This window comes from Danio rerio, chromosome 5 (assembly GCF_049306965.1).
Source record: "Danio rerio strain Tuebingen ecotype United States chromosome 5, GRCz12tu, whole genome shotgun sequence".
Classification (NCBI taxonomy): domain Eukaryota; kingdom Metazoa; phylum Chordata; class Actinopteri; order Cypriniformes; family Danionidae; genus Danio; species Danio rerio.
Genome location: NC_133180.1, coordinates 17,030,652 through 17,058,650, shown reverse-complemented (window position 1 = coordinate 17,058,650; position 27,999 = coordinate 17,030,652). Strand labels below are relative to the sequence as shown.

The window sequence follows — 27,999 nt, the reverse complement described above, 5'->3', positions numbered from 1 at the left end:
AGGCTACAATTAGCACAGGCTCACCAAAATTGGACAATAGAAGATTGGAAAAACTTTGCCTGGCCTGGTTCTATTTCTGCTGCGACATTTATATGGTAGGGTCAAAATTTAGCATTGACAACATGAAAGCATGGATCCATCCTGCCTTGTATCAATGATTAAGGCTGGTGGTGGTGGTGTAATGGTGTGGGGGAAATTTTCTTGCCACACTTTGGACCCATTTGTACCAATTGAGCATCATGTCAACACCACAGCCTTTTTTAAGTATTGTTGCTGACCATGTCCATCCCTTTATGACCACAGCGCACCCATCTTCTGATGGCTACTTTCAGCAGGATAATAAAGCGTGACTCATCTCAGACTGGTTTCTTGAACCGGTACTTGTAAGGTGTACCTAATAAAGTGGCCAGTGAGTGTATGTATAAACAGTACATACATACAGTTCATACTGTTCATATGTATATAGTTTGCAAAAGGAGGACCAAAAATAATCTACAATGAAATTTCTGTTTGATAGTTGTCATTTTGATTATCATCTTTTTTGATGATGTATCTCAGCTCAGCACTCAGCTTTAAGAGTTAAAATGTTCTTTTTTGTTGTTTTGAACGGCATGAAGCCCATCTGGACTCTGTGTATATGAATGTGCGTCACTGCACTGCAGATGCCCTGAATCTCAACATATGGCACTGATGCTGTACCGCTTTGTCAAATTACACTGGTTATAACTCTCTATCCGTTAAAGAGGTACAAGATGGGAGAAAGGGGGCTATAGGGAAGGGATGAAGTCTATTAAGACGAGCCGTGAATGTAAAAAAAAGAATCATCTCTAGTTCCAGGAACACAGAGAGAAATATTTATATTCACAGAGGACACTCGCATATGATCGCACAACCCAATGAGACAGTCACAGACCCAGGAGGACGCAGAACAGAGCGAGACAGGAGGGGGCATGAAGAAATGACCGACACAGCCGCAAGAAAAAAAAAATACGATGTGACAGATTGAACTCAGCGGCGGAGAGAGAAGTAATATGATTCAGAATAAAGCTGACAGCGCGACTTTAGCCGCTAACTTGCTCTTTTTCATGTCATCAGCAGTGGTCCAGATCACCTGCAGCCTCTATAGTGCATTTAAGGAGTTCGAAAAACAAGCATAAACTGTGAGGGATGAACTGTTGACATCAGGACCCTGTTGATTTAAAAGCACCATAGAATGAAATACGGATATACCTAGGCATCGCTGAATAGTAAGAATTCAGTACATGAAAATAACATACCGTGAGCTTCAGACAACATTGTTTCCTCATTCTCATGTAAATCTTGTCAATGTAAAATCCTGGTGAAAATGGGCCAGTTGGAACAAAACACAGCAGGGGCACAACTACACATTACACAGTACATTTCACAGTTCCTAACACAACTGAAATAGTATGAAGTGGTAAAAGTATAAGTACAAATGTATAAATACATTTGTTTGGTCACAAAGAATTACATCTCATCCCAACCCAAATTTCTTTTCAATTTCATTTTACTCACTAAAGAATTATAGCACCTTGACATGGCTTGCTTCTGTACTTTTTGTACATTTGTGAAAACAACATGGATCTTGATGAAAGTATTATTAAACATTTCAGTTCCATAAAATGTGAATATTCTGACTATTTGTTCATGTGTCGGTTTTAACAGGGTTAAGAATCGTTATGATGAAGTATATAAAATTTGTATAATTTTACAAATTATAAAAAAAGTATATTGAATTTTTGATCTAGGCAATGCAGTGGAGCGGTAGGTAAGACTTCTCGCCTCACAGCAAGAAGGTTGCTGGTTCGAACCTCGGCTCAGTTGACGTTTCTGTTTGGAGTTTGCATGTTCTCCCTGCCTTTGCGTGGGTTTCCTCCGGGTGCTCCGGTTTCCCCCACAGTCCAAAGACATGCGGTACAGGTGAATTGGGTAGGCTAAATTGTTCGTAGTGTATGAGTGTGTGTGTAAATGTGTGTGTGGATGTTTCCCAGAGATGGATTGCGGCTGGGAGGGCATCCGCTGCGTAAAAACTTGCTGGATAAGTTTGCGGTTGATTCCGCTGTGGCGACCACAGATGAATACAGGGACTAAGCCAAAAAGAAAATGAATGAATGAATTTTTGATCCAAATATTTTCCATTTTATCTGAAGTATATATTGTGGTCTGTGCTTACATAAACATACATTTTGTGTGGTCCCTTTTATTTTGCCAAATTAATTAATAATACATAATAATAATTTTTTTTTTCTAGATTAATCTTACAACTTTTGACCTCAGCTGTACTGTATGTATTATTTGATAGTTTATTTTGATAAAAAAAAAATCTAAACAGTTACATCCACATGAACACTTCACACTTGGCTGTGTGACTGCATGTTATTGTGTTAAATGATTTTGAATTATATGTGCCAACGTATGCAACTCATGGTATAATATTTTTATATATATATATACAAAATTATACTCGTATAAAATGCAAATAAACATTTAAAAAACGTTTAAACAGACCATCTGCAGTGCGAGGATAAAGAACACGCCTACTCCATTCGGCCTCTTTACTTTCTCTTTACTTTTACTCTTTACTCCTTTCATGGAGTAAGGAAAGAGTGTTGTATGCACTTCACTGAAGACAATTATTAGCCTACATATTTAATTTTGTTTGTTAAGCAACAAACTTTTGAAAGATTTGTTTCAAAACTATTTCTAAATTTAGTTCTAATTTCAAGCAAACAAATAAATGAACAATAATAATGAAGTGTGGTCAAGAAAACTGAGTTTTATCCAAATACTCGAAATATTCAAAAATAGCATTGTGCCAACAAAACACCTTTACCCACCTCCTTTTTAGACCAGCACACCCATGACTGTACAAAGTAGCGCAATTGGATTTGCTAAACAAAACGTAAAAATTAGGATTGCGCTAATCCTAAAATAGCAACAGATAGCGCCAAACACGTCTTGCGCTAAGTGTATGATGGGGCCCTCTGTCTTCTGTGAACACAAGGAAAGATATACTAAACAATGTCATAGAGGGAAAAAGCAGGCATTGCCTTTCGTATTTTTTTTTCCTACTTTGAATGTGAGGCGATGTTGTTATCATTTTTTCAGAATAACTTTTTTTTTTGTTCAAACAAAAAAATTATTATAGAAGTTTAGAAGCACTGTAGTGTGAGGAAATGTTGAGGTGAACTGTCCCTTTTATTAACAACTTAAGGAAGTTTGGGGACATTTGAGTCTGTGTTTGTTTCCTTCAATGTTGAAACAACATGAAAGATCACCTAAGAAATGTCTGACATGTCAGGAATTTAACCTGAGGCTGAAGGAGGTTTGTGGTTGTAATAAAAAAGTTTTAATTTGCATTGGAAAGCTCCACTAATCATTGAACCATTTTTCTCTTGAATAATGAATCTTGATGAAAAGAAGAGCAAGTTTAGGCACTACAGTATGTGTTACTTGTTGTATTCCCCCTTTTTTTTCATTTACTGTACTTCGAATGAAGGTCTGCTAAATCAATAAATGTACGTATTTCAAATGTATTGAGAAATACATGTACTGTATCTTACACAAAATATTTGAGTATTTTTAGAGTATAATGGAGACTTTATTGCACCTTTTACACTGCTTCATGGGAGTGGGCGGAGTTAAATACGACTATGATTAGTGGGATGTTCTGTAGAGCATAATGGGTAATGTAGTTTTGTGCACAATTTCCAACAATCTCAAAGCTCACAACAGATGTTTACACTGAAAAAATGTATTTTTTGCTAAATTGTAGCAAACAATTTATATGGGCTATTTTTGAACAAATTAAATTTAGTAACATTCAACTTAATTTGTTTTTTAAATTCAGCTCATATAAACTGTTTGCAATCACATACCTTAAAAATTAGTAAATCCAATGAATTATTATTTCAATGTACTTTAAGTTTTATCATTTATTTTTAAAATAAATTTCCTTTGAATGATTATCGTGTTGTTGCTTTTTTTGGTTTTGTTTGTATTTAATGTATTAATTTTATTTACAGAAAACACGCTGGCCATCGTCTTGGGGAGTGTGGGTGCTGTGCTGGCGTTGGTTGTCATGGTTATAGCGATCATTGTATACTCAAAGAAGCAGAAAAAGTGAGTCAAAATGTTTTTTATTCGAAGTTGTTCCTATTAATTGATTTATGAGTTCAGTAATGCTTCAGACAGGAAAGTACGTTCTGTAATTTACACACTATGGCTAGTTATCAGGGCTTGACAACACAATCAGACAAATGTGGGTAGATTTCAGCTCTGGTGTGTTAGTCAGATGCTCCCACTAGCCACTTTGGCTGGTTGAAAATATTTTGTAAATTGTTTTCTTAAAAGCAGGGCTCCACAATAAAGATGGTCCAATATTCGTCCAAAAGTGATCTTGTAATTGAGAAGCAGCACGACTGACAACAATAATTGTGTTCGCGCGAACAAAGGAAAGCAGATGGGATACCGAGAGGATAATCACTTGTGCATACTATGATGTGATGCCTGCGACTGTTGAAAAAGCATGTGCGCTCCTGCTTACTTGCGCGAAGCAACCATGCTTGAAAATGCAACTGGTGCGATCAGTTCTCTGTGAAATAGACAGCACCCACAGTCCTGCTGCTTTCAAGAGCTCCAGATTTCAAAAAATAAATCCTTATGTAAGCAGCAGTGGTTGCTGCTTTCGCTTAAAACATTTTTGAACAGATTATTAATGGGCCAATCGTAACAGTGTGCACGTGATCATCTCTTCATTATCATCTGCTTTCTTTTGCTTGGTTATTTTTGTAAATATAGTTGAATTATCATTGTTGTTACAATAACATTGCTTTAATAGGGGATTAACTAATATATGTGTAGTTAACTGGTGATCAAGGTTATTATAGGAAATGAAAACAAACAAAAAAAGAAAACTGGAATTGAAAAAAACATTTTCGTTAATAAAATAAACCTAGAACTAAACTGTACTCACAGTACTCACTACAATTATAGCAAAAACATCCTTCGTTTCAGTCTTTGTAAATGTAAGCCGTAAGCCTTTTACAACTAAATTAATTACTTCGCAATGCCAGTTTTACGCCAGGTGTTTGAGTCGTACGGCACCTCAGAGTCTCTAATCCTGTCAGTCCTCGCTGTTGCTCCCTACAAAAACAAGGACTTTACATGAGATATGAGACCTTTAGCCAGCACAAATTACTGTTTTAGACACATGACAATTATTAATTGTTAAATTGTTAATTGTTAATTATTAATTGTTAAATTGTGTAGTTGTTTTTTATAGAACGGTTTTGTTAAATAAAAAGTGCATGCATACAGCTAAATTTAGCTTGTTTTAACACATTAATTCAAATTCATGGCTATGAAATAATAATTCATTTATTTATGGTGTAGTCAGAGATAAATTTGGTAAATCCTTAATTTTGAGCTCTGAAATGTCATGTGAAATAAAAACTAATTGCAATGTGACATATGAAAGCACAACCCATTTGCTCATGCACATTGAGCAAGCTTATACAATACACGACACAAAAAGTGAAATTTACATTTAGTCATTTAGCAGACGCTTTTATCCAAAGCGACTTACAAATGAGGACAAGGAAGCAATTTACACAACTATAAGAGCAACAATGAATAAGTGCAAGAGGCAAGTTTCAGGTCTGTAAAGTCTAAGAAGGAAAGCATTAGTATATATATATATATATATATATATATATATATATATATATATATATATATATATAATTTATTTATTTATTTATTTATTTTTTGAGTACAGTTAGTGGTATATACAGAGAGGCAATTGCAGATTAGGAAGTGAAGTGGAGACTAAATAGTTAAGGTTTTTAGTCGTTTCTTGAAAACAGCGAGTGACTGTGCCGAAATAAATGAGGAGGCATGGCGACAAAACACAATAATATCAAGTCGTTTTAGCATGTCAAAGTCAAATTTATGGATATAAAATATATTTTCCAACAATAAAGTTGTGGCTAGTGAAAATGGCGAGTGGCTAGAAATGTCTGAAATCTACTAGCCACAGGGGCTGGTGATCAAAAAAATTGTCAAGCCCTGATAATTAAATATATATATATATATATATATATATATACAGTATATATACAGTATATATATATATATATATATATATATATATATATATATATACATACATATATACATAGGCCAAATGTATTGCATTCTAGAAAGCATGTCATTTATTATGTTGCTTATGACTTAATTTCTTTCAAGTCACAACATATGACATTTTAGAGAACTTTAATGATGATTGTTTTCCGTAAATTTACAATGAACAGAGACCGAATCCTAGTTGTGGTTCCCAAGTCATACTGATTTTTATTTAAGTTCCCATAATGTCAAACTGTTATTATTCAAGCAGTTTGCCTTCAGTGTCACATGATCCTTCAGAAGCTATTTTGAATTAATGTGACAACAAAAAAATAACAAATATTATACTGCCCTAAAAGCACCTTTTAAGGATTCATGTGCGATCATTTAAAGGGCACCTATTTTATCCCGTTTTCAAGATTTTCAAGTCGTTTGTGTCTCCTAAATGTGTCTGTAAAGTTTCAGCTCAAAAAACCCATCAGATTATTTATTATACTATTTTAAATCAGCGAAATTAGGCGTTGTTATGGCATTGTAGCTGTTTTTGTTGCCTGTACCTTTAAAGCTGGTTCTCCCTGCCCACCGTTCCCATGTGCGTGTCAGAGCTGTAGCCTTCACGTAGATAAACAGCACAGTGACAGACAAGAATGAAGTAGATCTCCCTTAATACAGTGAGAACTTTATTAACGGTTATTTGTTAAATGTGTTGTGGAGCTAATTCAAGCCTTTCTGCAACGATGAGTTACACACAATGTTGTTATAAAGTTCGCTTACGTGCACGCGCTCTTACACGCATTTAGTATTGCACAGTTTTTGTACGGCTAATATGACAGGATACGCGTTAATATCCACTGCTGTATGGATATTCGTTATGTTAACACACAAAAAAAACCTGATTTAAGTCCAAAAACCAGAGTTAAAATATCTTCTTTTATAATTGTACTCACACTATGCGGCTGTGATGATGAATTGTGTTGTGATTTTACTGTATTTTTTACAAAAATGTTTTATAAACGTTTTAAACTTGTAAAACTCATTTCATGAGATGTAGATGATCACAGAGAGCTGAACAGAACTTTTAATCCCAGTTGCTTTGCGCACATCGTATCTTGTTAATATGATTATACATGTTACTACGATGACATATGCATTAATACATGTCTGTCAATCAATTCGGTGGGCGGGGAAACTGCACTCTTATGTCACTTTGCGGTGGGCCTCAAAATAGGAGGGATTTGGCAGTGACACATTATACCTATACAGCTTAAAAATTATAATAATTCAATTCTCCAAAGCAGACTGTAAAAATATCTGTAAATTAACAGTTTCTGTATTTTATGATTCACAAGTGTTTCCTATGTATTTATGGTAGTGAATTGCATTATGGGATGTTGATCTCTGCTCTGTCGACTGTTGATGTTAAAAATTAATCTCTACGGTTTAACAAAGTAACTTTTATTGACATTTTAGTAGTTTGAAATGTACTAGAAATAGTGTATAGAGATACAAGTCTGTAAAATAACAGAAAATGTTATTGAATGGTATTGTTAATGGTAGTTTATTTTGTAGCGTAATAAACAACATCAACCCAGACAATATATCACTTTAAACCAGGGGTGTCCAAAGTCGGTCCTGGAGGTCTGGTGTCCTGCTGAATTTAGCTCCAACCTCCTTCAACACACCTGCCAGGAAGTTTCTAGTATATCTAGTAAGAACTTGATTAGCTGGTTCAGGTGTGTTTGATTAGGGTTGGAGCTAAACTCTCCAAGACACTGGTGCTCCAGGACCAAGTGTGGACACCCCTGCTTTAAACTATTAAAACTTTCCAAGGTTAAAAGTTGCTGGAAGAAGCATCAAGGTCTCATAATGCAACTCAAAAGCATGAATAAATGAGGAAAAATAGAAACATGAATCACAAAATAGGGAAAACTGCTAATTTATGAATATTGTTTATTACCGTGCATGTCTTTTGTGTCAATTGATGGTCAATATGTAATGTAACAACAAAACATTGTGTTTTGAATAAGCCTGCGAATATTTTCAAGAGAATTACCGCAGTCGGACTGGTTTCCTCTGCTGTGGGTAATTTATGTGAACACATCAATCGTAAGTGTCATGTCACATTTCGTTTGAACTTTCCAACAGAAACTGTTCATGTCACATATAATCTTGATATATGACGAAGATGAAGTCATAAAGCTCACCTGGGACAGGAAACTCCTATATATCTTCTTAACAGAAGACATCAGAGACATATGATAGGACTGTTTTCCGGTGCAAATGCATGATTTGTAGTCTTTCTGTGTGTGTATATACGAAAAATGACAATAATTAATATTAGTAATTAATTAGTGATGTTATAGGGCTGAACTGAGTCTTTATGTCATCAAATAGAAGAAAAAATATATAATAATAAGTCCACTTGAAAAGTCTCAATTTCTCAGGATTTAATGGGTTTATTAGGAGTAAAATGTTTAATATTTGTTTTTTATAAAGGTAACGTTTCTTTTTCCTTGTGTCTTTTTTTCTTCAGAGAATGACTATTAGTTTGATTTAGAAATGCTTTCATTTGTGATTGAAAATCAGGATTATTAAACTGAATATTGCTTTATTAACACTTCTAATGTAAAAAGCATTGATATTGTAAAGTCTGAAATGAATGTAAACACATCTTAAAACATGGCAGCTTTTGGTAGCTTTACTATAAAGTAGTGCTGTCAGGATTTTACTGAATAAAGCAAACAGTTTATTTATTCATTTATTTAGACTGTAAACCCCTATAAGTTAAGTTAACTCGAACTGTTTAAGAAAACTGATTGCAACAAACCATTTAATTAAATTACATTTTGAAACAAAATAGTTTGAGTCAGGGGCGTAACGAACATTTTAAAAGTAGGGAACACTTGAATAATTCCCAAAGGTTACGTTCATATCATTATTAATTACCTGTTTCTAAATGGTTTGTCGCTAAAAGTGAGGGGGACGTTTATTTATTTATTATATTTTTTATTTTTTTCATTTATTTTATTTTATTTATGTACTTATTTATTTTATTTTAATTAATTAATTAATTCATTCATTCATTTTATTTATTTATTTATTTTTATTAGTTTATTTTTTTTCACACATGCACAAAAATAAAATATATAAACCCAGAGTAACTTGACATTTTTGTTTCCTTAATATTGTTCAGTTATACAGTAGATAAACAGATATGTCAAAATATAATACAGTTAATAGTTTCTATACTTAATAGAATAGATAAAAGTGTAAATGATCGAGCAAAATATTGTCACGTTTTAAATTACTTTAAAAAAAAAACTTGATAAATAGCTTAAACGGTTTAATTAGATAGTGGCTTATAATACCAACTAATCAGTATTTTAGAGCCGATTCTTAAATACTGTCTTTTTAAAATAGCAGCAAATTATTCTCACTCTATTTATGACTGACAAGACTTTTAATTTATACTTTTTGTTTTTTATATAAAACATTGTTACACTGAACCAGTTTCCATATTTTATGTTGTTTGTTTATTTAATGGTTGTGAATTGCATTATGGGACCTTGATTGCTGCCCTGTTGACTTTTGATGGTAAAATTCAGCTCTACAGTTTAACAAAGTGACTTTTATTGACATTTTATTAGTTATATATATAGGGTATAGGGTATATTAAATAATATACAGAGCAATAAGTCTGTAAAAACAGCAGATGTATTTTTGTACTGTAATATACAACACTAACTCAGACAATATATCACTTTAAACTATTAAAAATGTTAATAAAATTCACTTTTACCAACTTTACAAGGTTAAAAGTTGTTGGAAAAAAGATTAAGGATCCATAATGAAATTCGAAAGCATAAATAAATGGAGGAAAATATAAAATAAAAACATCAAGCACAAAATATGGATATCTTTTTACAGTGTATAATTCTCTGTGGGGCGATAGCTTCTGAACTATTACAAATAAAATCAAAACATTTATTTATTTAGTCAAGTCAAGTCAGCTTAAACCATTTTCACAAATAACCCCAGTACATAATTATCCTCAACATTTAAAAAAAACAATACGGAAAACAACATTAACCGCCTTTCCACACAGGCGCTCTAGCTCTCCTCACTCCAGTAATTTCCCCGGGTTGTGCAGCCTCCAGCTCTCAGTCAGATCATGTCTAGAGTTTCAGCTCTGGGAGGTAAAGTGTCTCACCTGCCCCTCATAAAGCCATCTCTCTGTCATCCTGTGGGGGAAGGAAACCAGAGAGCGCACCTGTACTGGGGGCTGTGTGTCCTTACAAATCACACACACACACACACACACACACACACACACACACTCACCGGCCCTTATATTTGTGAACTTAGAGGTAAGAAAGCAAAGCCACTCAATGTATACGCAGGTATGCGTGTGTGTTACTCACAGGCCTGTTACTGATTCAGTGTCTTTCTGTCTTCATGCTTGTGCACTTCAGATAAGCCTTCAAATATGCACCCAAGATAAAATAGCTTTGATTATAAGTGCATTATTCATTTAATGCACTTGCCAGTTGGTTTTACTTTATCAGTATACTGATATTGCAGTAATGTGAAAATGACCATGTTACATACTGTCTGTATAAGCACTGTCTAATTCCTTAGGATGTTAATGAAGCATATTTTGTTATTTGTGTGTGTCTCGGGCAACTTTTGATCTTGAAAAGCTTAAGCTTTATTGATATTTTTAGTATTTTGTGAAAATAAGATATATAATATTTCTAATATCGATAGTTTCAAACTGCTAAAAATGTGCTAAAGATTACTTTGCTTGTACTGCAGTTTTCCATTTTCAATGTCAAAAGATTTCAAGGTCCAATAATGCAGTTTAAAAGTGTAAATAAGCAAAAACACCTGTGAATCACTAAATATGGAAACTTATTTTTTACAGTGTATTCTTCTGAGGAATATAGCTTGTAAACATTACCATGTATTCAAGTCATTCTGCTACATTTGTGGATATACCCAGGAACTGTTTTCTTGCAGGACAACGGTGCTACATAATTGAAACATAAATACAAAAAACACTGGACATAAGAGCATAACATATACTTTAAGATACTTAACTATGCACATAAGAGTCTATTCAAGTTCTGCATTGTGTGAGAAGAATCCATTAGTCTGTGTACATAAAGGGACAAAAAGAGTTTGTTTTCTAGAACAAATATTTAAACTTTCTCAAAAAAATTAAACAAGATTATTTTACTAGAGAAGTGGATCTGTGTTTTAACCTTTCTTTTTAGAGAATACAGCTCAAGGTTTTTAAATATACTAGCCTTTTCATCCTGCTAAGAAGAAATTTGATTACATTTTGATAGCTTATAATGAAAATGTGAAGACAGACATGTGAATATATACACACACACACACACACACAAACACACACACACACACACACACATACACACACAGAGACACAGAGAGCAGGTTCAGTATATTAAGTTTATTTAAGTGCCGTACATGTTAACCAACTGAATGTTGTTTGTTATTTGTTTCCAAATTGTTAGATGCATCAAATTTATTTTGTTGGTGTCTGCTTTTGAGGTGGGATATATTTAAAGGTAGAGAAAGGTTTCGTGATATGGTTGGATTTAAGGGTTGGTTAATGGGTAGGGTTAGAGTCAACAGTATAATTACAGGTGGAATTAGAGGAACTAATTTCGTCATTACAGCACACGCACTACATTTTGATTTATTTTCTGCACATTTTTAGTTACAAAACTGTAGTTTAAGTCAAGCTTCACTTTTTAAAGTAAATATCATCCATGGAATATCATATTTGCTCATGTTATGTAAAATGTTGTTTTTTCATACATTTTACATTTTCGTTTGGCATTCACATTGCATTTCAGCTTCAGATTATTCTTTTTTTTTTTTGTTTACACTTTGACACTGAATGAATCCACACCTTTAAAGTCTATGCTTTACAGAAGGACATTTAGGTAAACAAAAAAGTAAATATATTAGGCAATCTGAAATACAATGACTAACTGAACACACTGACCCCAATTCTTGGCACACAATACACAACAACAGTAAGAGTCAATGTTAAAGGCAAAATGTGATTGTCATTCTGAGATGAAAATGAACCCCAGATGCAAATTACTAAATAAAACTAAATAAATGTAAAATGTGTTGAAGGTGCAGTAGGTGATCTGCCTAAATGCTAAGCAGTTAGCATAATATGTTTGAAACACAGTCCCTCCTCTGCCGTCCAAAGCCAAGCCTCCTGAAATGATGAACGCTCACATTAAAGATGACCCTAAGACCCACTAGATCATGTCATTCGGCAGTTAGAAAAACTTAATAATACTTTATAACACTACAATTCTGATGGAAAAAACTATTATATCTAGCATGCTTTCAGTTGTGCAGCAAGCAAAACTTGCCATAATGTGCAATATTTCATACATGCTATAATCGCTGGACTCACTCTCAGACGCTTTCCTAAAGCGACTACTGTATGCTTGGTGCCTGGCCGGCAGTGTGCAGGAATTACACTTATAGATAAGCCTTACTTACATGCTATTTCAGACCGAATATTCAAAGTAGCATAGTAAACAATATAGGGAGGGTGTCATGGGTTGTCCTTGTTCAAAACTGAACCAATGTGATTATAAAACCAACTTCAGCTCAGTAAAGCAGGCTAGGCAGAATAGCGCTATTTACTGATGTTTTGCTGGTAAACTAAATAAAAATTTACATTATCGATGCTGTAAAAGGACCTTATGAAACCGAAAATTGTCACATCGATCTTTCGCCGCAAGATTTCAGTGGCTGAACAACACTTCTGTGCATATAACACATTCATAAAGCAACACAGCCATGTCACCCTGCAGCCCAAGACCGGTTACTCACTGAAGCTAAGCAGGGCTGAGCCTGGTTAGTACCTGGATGGAGACCACTAGGGAACACTAGGTTGCTGTTGGAAGTGGTGTTAGTGAGGTCAGCAGGGGGCGCTCAACCTGTGGTCTGTGTGAGTCCTAATGTCCCAGTAAAAGTGAAGGGGACACTAAACTGTCAGTGGGCGCCGTCTTTCGGATGAGATGTTAAACCGAGGTCCTGACTCTCTGTGGTCATTAAAAATCCCATGGCACTTCTCGTGAAAGAGCAGGGGTGTAACCCCGGTGTCCTGGCCAAAGTCCCTCTATCACCCTTACGATCATGGCCTCCCAATCATCCCCTTCCACCGAATTGGCTCTATCACTGTCTCTCCTCTCCACCAATAGCTGGTGTGTGGTGAGCGCACTGGCGCCGTTGTCCTGTGGCAGCCGTTGCATCATCCAAGTGGATGCTGCACACTGGTGGTGGTGTGGAGAGACCCCCCTCATGATTGTGAAGCGCTTTGAGTATACGGCCATACACAATAAATGCGCTATATAAATACACTTTACATTACATTACATTACAACACAATCCACCTCAGCTTTGTGTGGCTAAAATAGTTTTTAAACAGAACTTTACCTGTCTAACAGAAATACTTCAGTCATGGTGTCGTTCTTCCTCCAGCATGCGAAAGTAACTCCAATATTGATTCAGCATTTTCAAAAGTTTTGATTCGGCATTTGTTTTCACCACTGTCACTCGTGTCCACATGGAAGTTGTACAAATTGACATTTGTTGACAGTTTGGGCTACCTCTAAGGATTATGGGAATTATCGGCCCAACAATTTTTAACTGGATTAACATTTATTAGTTTTATGCCTTGCCCAGAAAATAAAAACACATGTAAATACTTTTAGATCTTTTAATTTAATCATTGCTATTGGAATGTGAAAAGACTTTCAACCAGCACAACAGAAAACCGTTTCTGAAGACAATCAACCACTGCACCTTTAAGTTCAAGCTTTAATTTAAACAAGCTGAATTGAGTTCAAATATAGAATTGACTATTTATTTTTTCCTGACCTAAATGTATTGAAGTTTTATCATTTAAAATATAAAAAGTAAGTAAAACATATAGTAAATAAACTGTTTCTTCTGTGCGCTCTGACAATTCCAGTTATTATGTACTTATGTAATTTATCTTATTTGCGGTAGCTTACTATGGCAAAGGAGGAGAGCGCGAGTATTTCTGCAGAGCGAAATTTCTCCTCCGCATCTATTACGGATCAGCTGTCATCGCAGCTACCATTTATCAGTGTCACTCATTGATGAACAGCGCTAGAGCATTAGAGCCAATCGCTCAATGAGCAAATGCTCATGTTGTTTATTGCATGTACTTGAGTTTTTAAAGGTACAGGTTATATATCAGACTGTTTGTATTAAAGGATAACAAATAGTATATAAAATGAGATATATTTATACATTTTAATACAAGAATTGCTGTGCTTTGAAGTAAAATATAAAATGGTGTATAAACGTGATGCACCAAGATATCGAATTGAATCGAATCGATGGCAATGATAATTGTAACAGAACAGGCATCAGTGTGTTTCTTTTGTTCTTTCTTTCATCTATGTGTGTGTATGTATGTGCGTATGTGTGTGTGTGTGTTACATGCTTACCTGCTTCAGACGCCCTGGTACTTTCCAGCGATTGGGTTTCCCAGCAGGCCTCAGCAGGCCTTTCTCCCTCCCTGTGCAAAGTCATTAACACTGACACACACACACATACACACACACACACACAGTTATTACAGCTCTTCAATCTAGTCCTATCACACATCAAAGTCAGACCAGGACCTGCACTCGAGAGATGCTTATCAGTCTTTTGGCCACTGAGCATTTACTGTATCGTATTATAAAGGCTCATGAAGTGCTTGAAACATATAAACATTTAAAGAAACTAGCTTGAGTAGGGCTTATATTGTGCTGCCAAAATCACGCTAAATATTTGGACTTGGATAAGGAAAACCAATCATTTATATCCACTAAGTTTTTCATTTATTAAAAATGTATGAAACAACGTGGTCAAATCATAAAATACTCAAATAAAGGCCGCATTAATCTAATAAATCTGGTAAGATGTTTGATGAACAAAAAATAAAAATAAAAAACTGGGTCTAAAACGTTGACCTTGTCAACTTTCAATTATTATTTTAATGTATTTATTGTTATTATTATTATTATTATTATTATTATTACTATTATTTTATATGTATTTTATTTTTATTTGCCAAATTGGTTTCTTGATATATTATAGACTTTTTGATACACAGTGCATTCGGAAAGTATTTATAGTATATATAGTATATATTATTACTTTTTCCACATTTTTTTATGTTACAGTCTTATTTCAAAATGGATTAAATTAATTTATTTCTTCAAAATTCTACACACAATACTTCATAATGACAGTGTGAAAAAAAAGATTTGATAAAATTGGTGCAAATTTATTAAAAATAAAAAACCTGAAAAATCACATGTACATAAGTATTCACAGACTTTGCTCAATAGTTTGTTGATGCACCTTTGGCAGCAATTACAGCCTCAAGTCTTTTTGAATATGATGCCACAAGCTTGGCACACCTGTTTTTCAGAATTTTTGCCATTTCCACCTTGCAGTACCTCTCAAGCTCTATCAGGTTGGCTGGGAAGCGACGATGTACAGCCATTTTCAGATCTTTCCTGAGATGTTCAAAAGGATTTAGGTCTGGGCTCTGGCTGGGCCACTCAAGGACATACACCACTCCATTGATATTTTGGCGGTGTGCTTTTGGTCATTGTCCTGCTGGAAGATGAACCGTCGCCCAAGTCTGAGGTCAAGAGCACTCTGAAGCAGGTTTTCATTCAGGATGTCTCTGTACATTGCTGCATTCATCCTTCCCTCTACCCTGACTAGTCTTCCAGTACCTGCTGCTGAAAAACATCCCCGCAGCATGATGCTGCCACCACTATATGCTAACTGTAGGGATGGTATTAGCCTGGTGAGAAGCGGTTCTTGGCTTTCTCCAAACGTAACGCCTGGCATTCCCTCCAAAGAGTTCAATTTTAGTCTCATCAGACCAGAGAATTTTGTTTCTTATGGTCTGAGAGTCCTATAGAGGCCTTTTGGCTAGTTCCAGGGTGGGAGTGGCTTCCGTCTGGTCACACTATCATACAGGCCTGATTGGTGGATTGCTGCACAAAAGATTGTCATTCTGTAAGGTTTTACTCTCTCTACAGAAGAACACTGGAGCTCAGACAGAGTCACCATCCAGTTATTGATCACCTCCCTGACTAAGGCCCTTCTCTCCCGATTACTCAGCTTAGATGGCCGGCCAGCTCGCGGAAGAGTCCTGGTGGTTTAAACATCTTCCACATACGGATGATGGAGGCCATTGTGCTCATTGGAACTTTCAGAGCAGCAAAGCATAATATAATATAATATAATATAATATAATATAATATAATATAATATAATATAATATAATATAATATAATATTATTATATTTTAATATTAAAAATACATTTATTTAATATTTTTAGATTATTTAATATATATTAAATATTTTGGTTGAATAGTTTTTATTAATAATTTATTACTTAATTAGAGGCAAACAAATATTTTAAAAATCCCAAATTTTGGGCCAAATCTTATTTAAACTGTTTGTTTAAGTTCCGACCTAAGCAGTGCAGCTGAAAAATATGCAATAATATATATATATATATATATATATATATATATATATATATATATATATATATATATATATATATATATATATATATATATATATATTATTACTAAATACTTTTACGTTACTAAACATTTAGTGCATCTTACAAAAAGGCTTATGGAAGTTGTGTAACTTATAGTCGTTTAGGGAAATACATTTGACTAGGGTATATATAGTGCTGCCATATTTATGCTAAATATTTGCGTTACAAAAACTACTTGCTTAAGAACATCAAGTTGTTGTTTTTTTTAATCATTTTTGTGTGGTTTTTTTTCAAACCATCTATATGCAATTGGAGTTTAAACCCCCTTGACTACATAAGAGAGAGCGCTCTTCTTCCAAATCTTATTTCTCACACCCTGCCCTGTTAGAGTGTGTGACGACCCCTTGTGGTCGTTTGTGGCTGGGGTGTGGGTGTCGGTCTGTGCATCTGTGTGTGTGTGTTGCAGGTCCAGCTGATTGCGCTGGGATTGAGAACACCGGTTTGTGATTGAGTTGCTCTGCTATAAATAGCGTGTTCGTTTCAGACGAGAGGGAGAGGCTGCACGTGGAATCTGGTCACTTACCTTTCGGCTGGGATCGGTTTTGGACCTGATGGGCTAGCAACATGACCTTAATAATAGTAAATAAATATATTTTTGTACCGCAATTGTACTCGACTTCTCCTTATTTGTGGTGACCGGTTTAGGTCATAACAAATGGGGGCTCGTCTAAAACATTTTTCTTAGACTGATTAAATTTGGTATTGTTTGTATAATTTTTGTTATTGTTTTGGATTTTGTTAAATTTGTTTTGGTTAATTGGTTATGATGATAAAACTGAAATTTGATTTATTATTGGGAGAATCGAGTGCAATTGTATTGAAAGAATAGACTTATTTTGTGTAATTCCATGCACAGCTGGTTGACATTTCAAATAGCCCTGTGAATTAATTTCGTTGTTAGGATTAAGTGATATGTCTCTTGGGACATGTCAATTTTTTTTTTTTAGTTTGTTATTTTTGAGCAGATCGGTGGTTAGAGCTATGTCTCGGGAGCACGCCGAGGTGTGAGAGAATCGCCAATATAATTGGTTGTTGTTCTCAGCCTGCGGTATTTGGTGCATAAAAACCCACCACTGTATGCTTGAAGACTAGGGTCTACTTAGTTAGATTTATGTATAGTTATAGGTTGCGAAATTAATATACAGGGCGCAAATATATTTGTTGTCTCCAGTGGGTGTGGCAAGGAGGTAAATTACTTAAGGGGTTTATTGATTATTATTTTTCTTTTATTTTGTATATGTGTGTATATATATATATATATATGTATGTATGTATATGTATATAGACATATATAGATTTTTTTTTTTCTTTCTCTTTCGTTGTGCCCCTTCTGTTCCTGATTATGACGTCAATTGAAGTAGGTGAGTTTATTGAGAATCCTTCTGAGCAAATATTTAATTTGTTAACAAAAGACCAATTGATCGAGATTGCAGCCCACTATGGTATTGTCCTTACGACAAATGATAAAAAACTGAAAGAAAATGTTAGGACAGTTTTAAAGATGGCTTTTATAGAGAAAGGGATTATGTCTTCAGAAGTAGGGGTTTCGGTTACGAGGTATCCCTCTACTACCTTTACCTTTGAACAACAGAAAGAGTTGGTACTTCTCCAGTTAGAACAGCGAAAATTGGAGTTTAAAATGGAAATTGAGAAACGAAAATTAGAACAGGAAACTATTTTGGCACAACAATCTTTGGAAAATAGAAAATTAGATCTTCAACAGCAACGTTTGGATCTAATGAAGGATGGAAAAGTGAGATTAAATGATGATGATTTAGGTGAAGGAGCAGAGGGGGGGCTACCTTCTGTTAATTTTAATGTAGCAGCAAACTTGCGATTAATGCCTTTGTTTAATGAAGAAGATGTGGATACATTTTTTTTGTTATTTGAACGAGTTGCGGACAATCAGAGTTGGCCGGAGGCCGAACGATCGTTAATGTTACAGTGTGTATTGACGGGTAAAGCACAGAAAGCTTATTCTGCTTTGAGTTTGGCCGATAGTCAAAATTATGATAAAGTTAAAAAGGCCGTTTTGAAGGCATACGAATTGGTTCCAGAAGCGTATCGCCAAAAATTCCGTGGTTTAAGAAAGAACTTTACCCAGTCATATGTAGAAGTAGCACGTGAACTGCAATTGTGTTTTACACGCTGGTGTAATTCTGCCTCTGTCAAATTGTTTAAGGATCTGGTGGAATTGGTTGTTTTGGAGCAGTTTAAGAACATACTGCCAAATCAAATTGCTATATTTATTGCAGAACGTAATGTTTTGTCAATAGCAGAGGCAGCAGCATTAGCAGACGAGTATGATTTAATTCATAGAGTGGGGAGTGATGTGGGTTGTCTTAAAGAGAAACCTACATTTGTGCAGCGTCCAGAGTTACCGACAGTCACGCGTTATGGAAACACGAAAATTGCTGGTAAAAACGATCCAGTTTTAATCTGTAATTATTGTTTAGGTCATGGGCATTGGAAGAAAGAGTGTCCTGCGTTACAGATGAAAGGTCGGGGCCGTTACATCCAGCCAAAACCTACATTCTTAGCCGCACCGGTGGCTAGATCTGTTGAATCTGAGTCCTCCTTCATACCATGTAGTAACGAAATGCGGGAGAGTTCCTTTTCTGAGTGTAACTTTTCACCTTTTGTTTCTGATGGTTTTGTGTCTCTTCCAGAAGGCGAGCGTGTGCCGGTGAAAATTCTGCGGGACACAGGGGCATCTGCTTCTTTCATTTTGGAGTCCGTATTACCTTTCTCAAAAGAATCATTTACGGGCAAGTCAATGTTGATCTGTGGAATTGGGTTAACTAGGATGTCGGTGCCACTGCATAGGGTTACGTTGCAGTCTAAATTGATTCATGGTGATGTGGAACTAGGGCTGAGACCTGCCCTTCCAGTGGAAGGAGTTTCTGTCATTCTTGGGAATAATTTGGCTGGTGGACGAGTTTGGGGTGAGTCAGCACCACCATTAATTGTAACGTCAAAACCCATATCCGTTGCAGACCGGGATAGTGGATTGGATTATCATGATGTTTTTCCTGCTTGTGCAGTCACGCGCTCAGCAAGTCGGATGAGTATTATGAAAAATGAGGTACCATTTCAAATAGATGGGGGTGTTTCTTGGCCAGCGTCGTTGCTTTCTGTATCGCAGGATGAATTGATTAAGCAGCAAAAAGCAGATCTGACGTTGAATGAATTGTTTTCACAGGTGCTCTCCGATGCTAATGCAGCCCAGGGGTATTTCATGTGTGAAGGGGTTTTGATAAGAAAATGGACTCCACAAGCTAAAGCCTCTATAGGGACGCCATACGTACAGGTAGTAATTCCAACCCCTTTAAGATCGATGGTGTTAAAGCTCGCTCATGATGATCAGTCTGGGCATTTGGGCGTGAGGAAGACGTATGATCGTTTAATGCGGAATTTTTTTTGGCCTCGACTAAAACGCGATGTGTCGAGCTATATTAAAACTTGTCCTGTTTGCCAGCTAATAGGTAAACCAAATCAGAATCCAAAACCTGTTCCGTTACGTCCTATCCCTGCGGTGTCTGAACCATTCAGTCATTTAATAGTGGACTGTGTGGGTCCTTTGAGTCGATCAAGGTCTGGTAGTGAGTATTTGCTGACTGTTATGTGTCAGGTTACACGGTACCCGGCAGCTTTTCCACTGCGATCAATTACAGCGAAGTCTGTTCTTAAGGCGCTCTCCCAATTTATGTCAGTCTTTGGGATACCTAAAATCATACAGTCAGATCGGGGTACTAATTTTACTTCGGGAGTGTTTGAGGAAGTTTTGCGACAGCTTAATGTTAAGCATAATATATCTACGGCGTATCATCCGCAGAGTCAGGGCGCGATTGAACGCTTCCACCAGACTATTAAATCCCTGTTACGTGCTTATTGTACAGAACTGGATCGTGACTGGGAGGAGGGGTTACCTTGGCTCATGTTAGCTGCCAGAGAGGTAACCCATGAAAGTACTGGTTATAGCCCAAATGAACTGGTTTTCGGTCATAATGTCCGTGGGGTACTAGCTGCGTTACGGGATGATTGGATTTCTCTTGAGCCACCGAAAAAATTAGCGGAGTATGTAAACGGGTTTAAAAGACGACTCTTTGAGGCTGTTAAGTTGGCTAAAGCAAACTTAATGCAGGCACAATTAAAAATGAAGCATGCGTACGATCGTAGAACTGAGCACCGATCTTTTAGTGTCGGGGATCAGGTAATGGCGTTATTGCCGGTGACTACTTCTCCATTTAAAGCTAGATTTGCTGGCCCGTATGTGATTCACCGTAAAGAGTCGGATGAAAATTATGTTATTGCGACACCAGAAAGAAGGACAAAAACTCAAGTATGTCATGTTAACTTACTTAAACCTTTTTATGGCCGTTCAGGCTCAGTTTGTTGTCAGGTATCCCCTGTATTGTCCGTTCATCCTGCGACATCTGATGAATTATTTTTGGATTATGAAAAGACAATGGAGCCAGATGACAGCATTATGTGTCCTCGATTGAGTAATTCAGAAATTCTGAGTGACTTACCAGCCTTTTTGCAACATCTTCCTACTGAGAGACGTTTAGAGTTGGTCAGATTGATTGAGGATTATGTATGCCTTTTTTCAGATGTTCCTAATCAGACGCATGTTGTACAACACGATATTGATGTGGGGGATTCCCTTCCAGTGCGTCAGCGATTCTATAGAGTGCCGTGGGAAAAAAGGAAGCAATTGGAATCGGAGGTTAAGTATCTGTTGGAGAATAATTTGGCTGTTCCATCTTCTTCTAGTTGGTCATCTCCTTGCTTGCTAGTAAAAAAGAAAGATGGTACCTTGAGATTTTGTACCGATTATAGAAAATTAAATGCAATCACAAAACCTGATTCTTTTCCCCTTCCCCGTATCGAAGATTGTGTGGACAAAGTGGGTGCTGCCAGATACCTCAGTAAATTTGATTTATTGAAGGGTTATTGGCAGATTCCGCTGAGTCCGCGCGCCCGTGAAGTCTCTGCGTTTATTACACCTGATGGGGCATATTCTTATAATGTGATGAGTTTCGGATTGCGAAATGCACCGGCCACATTTCAGAGGCTAATGAATCGTGTGATAACTGATTTGGAAGGTTGTGCAGTTTACTTGGATGATTTGATTGTATATAGCGATTCTTGGGAGGAACATCTACGGCGAATTAGGCAGCTATTTGAGCGTCTGAAGGAAGCAGGGCTTACTGTGAACCTAGCGAAGTGTGAGTTCGCTAGGGCCACGGTAACCTATTTGGGTAAGGTTGTTGGTCATGGAGTTGTGCGTCCCGTGAGTGCTAAAATTGAGGCAATTGACAGATATCCCCCACCCCGTACCAAGCGAGAATTGATGCGTTTTCTTGGGATGGTGGGATATTATCGGAGTTTTTGTAATAATTTTTCAGAAACCGTCGCTCCGTTGACCGATTTGTTGAAAGTGTCACGTGTGTTTGAGTGGAATTCAATCTGTCAAAATGCCTTTGAAAATGTGAAGGCGTTGTTGACAAATGCTCCAGTTCTTGCTGCGCCGCAGTGGGACAGACCATTTAAAATACATGTAGATGCGTGTGAGATTGGGGCAGGGGCTGTGCTCCTACAGGATGATGGTGATGGGGTGGAACGTCCAGTATGTTTCTTCTCCAAAAAATTTCTGCCTTATCAGATTAATTATTCTGTAATCGAAAAGGAAGCCTTGGCATTGGTTTGGGCACTCCAGCATTTTGATGTCTATGTTGGGGGGGGTGGATTGCCGGTGGTTATCTATTGTGACCACAACCCTTTGACGTTTTTGACAACTTTACAAAATCCTAACCAACGTTTAATGCGATGGTCTTTATTTTTACAGCCATACAATTTGGAGATTCACCACATCAAGGGGAAGGAAAATATTTTGGCGGACGCCCTTTCTCGTGCACCGGTCTCTTGAAGTGATAGAGATATGTCGATTTGTGTTCTGTTTCTTATTTGTTGATTGTGTATAAGTTTTTTTTTTTTTTTTTTTAATTAATTTTTTTGGGGAGGAAGGTGTGACGACCCCTTGTGGTCGTTTGTGGCTGGGGTGTGGGTGTCGGTCTGTGCATCTGTGTGTGTGTGTTGCAGGTCCAGCTGATTGCGCTGGGATTGAGAACACCGGTTTGTGATTGAGTTGCTCTGCTATAAATAGCGTGTTCGTTTCAGACGAGAGGGAGAGGCTGCACGTGGAATCTGGTCACTTACCTTTCGGCTGGGATCGGTTTTGGACCTGATGGGCTAGCAACATGACCTTAATAATAGTAAATAAATATATTTTTGTACCGCAATTGTACTCGACTTCTCCTTATTTGTGGTGACCGGTTTAGGTCATAACAGAGTGTGATTTATATATGCAAGAAAAGATGATAGTCTTAATGAGCTCCTGGAATGCCATATAGAAAAAGCCTCAGGGAAGTTTCTGAACATAATAGTGCGGACAGAATCAAAGAGCCAGGACTTTCTGTACACCTGCGGGAAGCCAAAGGGAGGAGACCTGACTGTGTGCAAACATGCAATTTTAATGCTTGAAAGTTTCTTCACATGCTTCTGATGTAGAATTATACAGCCGTTCTGATGTTTGATGATAGTTTGCATGTGTTAATGATGTTTTATTTATTTTCTTTTTTTTTTTCAGAGAGGCCATGAAACATGACCAAAAGGTTACCTATCAGCAGAACGCATCTCATCTGTGATGGCCGTCAAGTGTACATACTTGCACATTTGTAAATAGATTTTATGTACTGTATTGTTTTATGTCTCTGCTTTAATATTCATCAAGTTCTTATTGAAGATTTTAGATCAGTATGTTCGTTGATTAATTCGCCTACTAATATTGATTTGTGTTGTTATCACCACTAAATGGGAGACTCCAAAAAAGTTAATTTTCCCGTTTTAAGGATTTAGGCACTCCTGACACAAAAGATGTTGCCAAAAAGTTTGAAATAAAGGGATGCCACCTTATAAAATATTTAATTACAACCAGTATTACAGTTAAATCATTCATTTTCCATTGGCTTAGTCCATTTATTAATCAGGGGTCGCCACAGCAGAAGAACCGCCAACTTATCCAGCAGATAACCCAGCACTGGTAAACACCCATACACTCTCACACTCACACACTTACACTACAGCCAATTTAGCTTACTCGGTTCACCTATAGCACATGTCTTTGGACTGTGAGAGAAACCGGAGCACTCGGAGGAAACCCACACAAACACTAGGAGAACATGCAAACTCCACACAGAAATGCTGACTGACTCAGCCGAAGCTCGAACCAGCAACCTTCTTACTGTGAGGTGACAGCGATAACCACTGAGCCACCATGCCACCCCTACAGGTAAATCAGTGAAAAAAAACAAATCGTTCAGCTTATCATACATAGAGTTAGATTAGACCATCAGCATCTCACTCAAAAACTTGTAAAAAGTGTTGATAATTGTCCTATTTGAAGCATGACTCTAGTTACTTTGTGTACTAAAACCAGCAAAAAAATTTTTTTAAAAAGTTGCTAGGGACATACGACTAGGAACTATACTTTCATTTAATTCCTTCATTTTTGAAAGAGATGCTAAAGTTCTAATCCGATTCAATGACTTATGCGCTAAACGTGCTCTCGCCAGATCCAGAGATTGGCTAAATGGATCTCAATAAATGGTAAAACTCAACTCTAGGGGAGTTCCAAATGAGATTATTTCCAAAATTGCAGTGTTCCTTTTATACACTGTATATTTTATATATTGTTCTGTTAAGCATTAGTTTTCTCAGAATTGGCCGTCAGTGACTAAACAGCCAGACACAAAAAAAAAAAAAAATGGCTAATGAGCTGGACCGATTAGATCCTGTCAATCACAAGTGCTTAGAAAAGACATCAAATGTTTTCTGTGTTTTAAACTATTTTCTCACACGTTCTCTTGAGTGGAATTAGGGTGGAACTGGAGGACAGTGATGACAGAATTTCATAAGGTGAAAACTTCTTGTATAATTATGCACCTTAAAAGCCAACATGGGAGAATTTCAACAATTTGAATGAACTCATTTCACTAACATTTGTTAACATATATTTATGTATCAATATACTGTATACGATTCCTAATTATAACGATAAAATGTGAGAACCACCAAACCACCTGTATCCACATATCTGAATACTCTGAACTCTGAATAATCAGATGAGACGTTTAATATTGTTGCATCTTTTTTTTGTTGTTTTTTTCTTTTTTTACAAAGATAAAAAAAGTTTTTCAAAATGTAATTTAAGTAAACTTTCAAATTAACAAACATGTATTACAAAATGGCAATCAAGTATCGTAAATACAGAATTTCAGTCTTGTAGGTGAAACTGTTGAATTTAAATTATGTAGAAGTAAAATTGTTTGGACAATATAAAAATGATAAATACAGTATATGCTGTATATACACACAACTGATCTTTCTGGTTCTTGAATCTAATTGGCTGATAGCTGTGCAATACTCTGCCAGTAACAACACTCGTCTGGCCTTTTCACCCTTCACCCTTGTGCATTACTCCACCTACATACAGCAACAAGCAGAGGACAAACACTACAGTTTAACAATTATTGCAGCTGTTGGACAACATAATGTACTTTTGAGGCTCTAGTGGAGAATGTAGTTGTTTATATTGCAACTATGCATTTTATTTATAGGGATAGCGCCTATTTAAAATATTTATAATTTCTGAGGGACAACGTGTCTGCGGCCATTAGCCTGTCTTTGAACAAAGCCTGTGAACGATGTTCATCCACAAAATGTCGACAGAGGCTGCATAATAAGCACTTAGAGAAAAACAGCATAATTTCAAACTACAGCTGATCAAATCATTATTAAACAGGAAAATGACTCTCTTTTGTATGTTGAAGTGCTGCATTTTGTATCGTAGTAAAATTGTGATCTCCCGATTGAAACAGAAAAATACTGCAAAATCTCTGTAAACTGATGGCATTTCATGCCGTTCAGCCTTATAATCTTAAGATGTCAGCAAAATCACCTGTTTTGTCATCACTTTAGACATTACGCTAGAGAATCATTCAAATACTAGCTCTAAAGTGACGTTTGTGAATGAGCAACGGTTTCTATTGTTCTGACCACCAGCTGCTGATTTGAAGGAATGGCGGAAGAAAGTAGTTCCTAATACAAAATGGTTTTTGAGACTCTCCGTGTTTAAATTTCTTTTTTATACACACAATCATGCCGTCGAACTGTTGTATAAACACAATATCACACTCGTAGCAGTGCGATATGGCTGTATATCATCACTGGTGGGACACTAAGGCACTCTTTTTAAATCTTTTTTTATTAGTTTTTTTATCTATTGTCTATTTGTAAAAAGCTATTATTTACATCACTTAAAAGAAGAAAGTGATTAGAAGTGATTAGTAGATTTGCAAGTAAACTTGTTGTCTTAAAATGAAGTAAATGAACTGTGCATAATTATAGGTCAACTGTTCCAAGTTACAACAGGTTTAGTACAGTAGCTAATCGTTTTTACAAATAGTCTATAATGTTGGTAAAAAATCGTTTCACACACACATACAGTTGAAGTCGGAAATATTAGCCCCCCAGTTTATTATTATTATTTTTTCAATTTCTGTTTAACGGAGAGAATATTTTTTTTCAACAAAACATAATGGTTTTAATAACTCATTTCTTTAAACTGGTTTATTTTATCATTGCCATGATGACAGTTAATAATATTTGAATAGATATTTTTCTATACAGCTTAAAGTGACATTTAAAGGCTTAACTAGGTTAATTAGATTAACTAGGAAGGTTAGGGTAATTAGGCAAGTTAGTGTATAAAGATTGTTTGTTCTGTAGACTAACGAAAAAAATAGCTTAAAGGGGCTAATAATTTTGACCTTAAAATGGTGTTAAAAAATTATAAACTGCTTTTATTCTAGATAAAATAAAACAAATAAGGCTTTCTTGTTATCATACTGTGAAAATGTCCTTGCTCTGTTAAACACCATTTGGGAAATAATAAATGAAAAAAATAATTCTTAATAATTATTATTAAAAAACTCTGACTTCAACTATATATAAACAAAGCATATTCCTTATATAAACAGACCATATGCTTTTAATGACTCAATCGGAATATTTTCAACAAGAATACATACTGTTCACATAAAACAAAAATAACAAATGTACTCAAGTTTCTGCTCCTCAAGTGTCGGTACAATGCGCTTGTGAGAAAAAAAAGTACTTTTTTTGAGTGAACTAACACTTTAAACACTTTTTACCAGCTTTTATTTAGCAAATTTATCCAGGATGTCTTTATGATCTGCATAAAATAGAAATGCTCTCTTTCTAAATAGGCAACAGACAAGGCAGCTCTCTAGATTTTGCAATAGCTCATATGTGAAAGTACGTGTGTATCTTTAATCCTCAGAATATGTCTCAACCAGTCTAAAATGGTGTACACTTTCTCGTTTTACCCACAAACACCACAAGGCACTGGTGTAAGTAAAGCTGGCTCTGGATCAGTGTACAAGGGCATATGTCCATTGAAAACTCTCCCCGTTCAAGCCACAGCTCCCAGTGCACCGCTCGCACCGGAGAAACTTTCCCTTTAGAAAACAAATGTGGGAAGAGAATGGGAAACAGGAGGTCCGTTCGCCTGTGTCCTGATGACTCTTAGCGATAGATGGTCAACATGTGCGGCCGCTGCTCACTCCAATTAAACTGATCTGGACCACTTGACTAGAAGTGTTTCCACTGTGTGTGAGACTTTGACTAACTCTATCCCATTCGCAGATGTTCCGCATGTTCTATTTTTTTTGCGAAAATAAGCGGTTGCAAAAGTTACTTGTGTAATGCTCTGCATCACGGTGGTCTACACAGATAAGGACAGAAGACATTTAATAGCACTTTAGACCAATGTTGACCTTTTGATGTGCTGAGAAGGGGATTTTGACAGTAAAAAATCTGGCAGCTGTGTTTGTAAGAATTTAAATGTTAAAATACGGTAGAACTGTAAAATCTAAAAATGACACATCAAAGCTTTGTTACGCAAACAAAAACACAACAATAAGTATATATTAAGTCATATAGTAAATCAAAGCGCATCACTATCAAGCAGAGAAACACACTAATATGTCAAAGATGCTCAGTGTAGCTAAACTGAAACTACTAAACACA

General features: G+C 36.1%; 1 protein-coding gene across 3 annotated transcripts in view; it reads left to right on the top strand.

Moving 5' to 3' along the window:
• The window catches only part of susd2 (sushi domain containing 2), a 77,167-nt gene that overhangs the window by 34,842 nt on the left and 14,326 nt on the right, over positions 1 to 27,999 (top strand). For 2 of the 3 annotated variants that reach the window (XM_073951996.1, XM_073951995.1), the window contains 2 exons: positions 4,047 to 4,143; positions 23,477 to 25,058. In XM_073951996.1, coding sequence (XP_073808097.1) covers positions 4,047 to 4,143; positions 23,477 to 23,534 — 155 coding nt within the window. In that variant the 3' untranslated portion in view covers positions 23,535 to 25,058. Of the gene's footprint in view, positions 1 to 4,046; positions 4,144 to 23,476; positions 25,059 to 27,999 lie in introns of those variants that run through there. The other variant, XM_073951997.1, reaches the window with a different exon arrangement.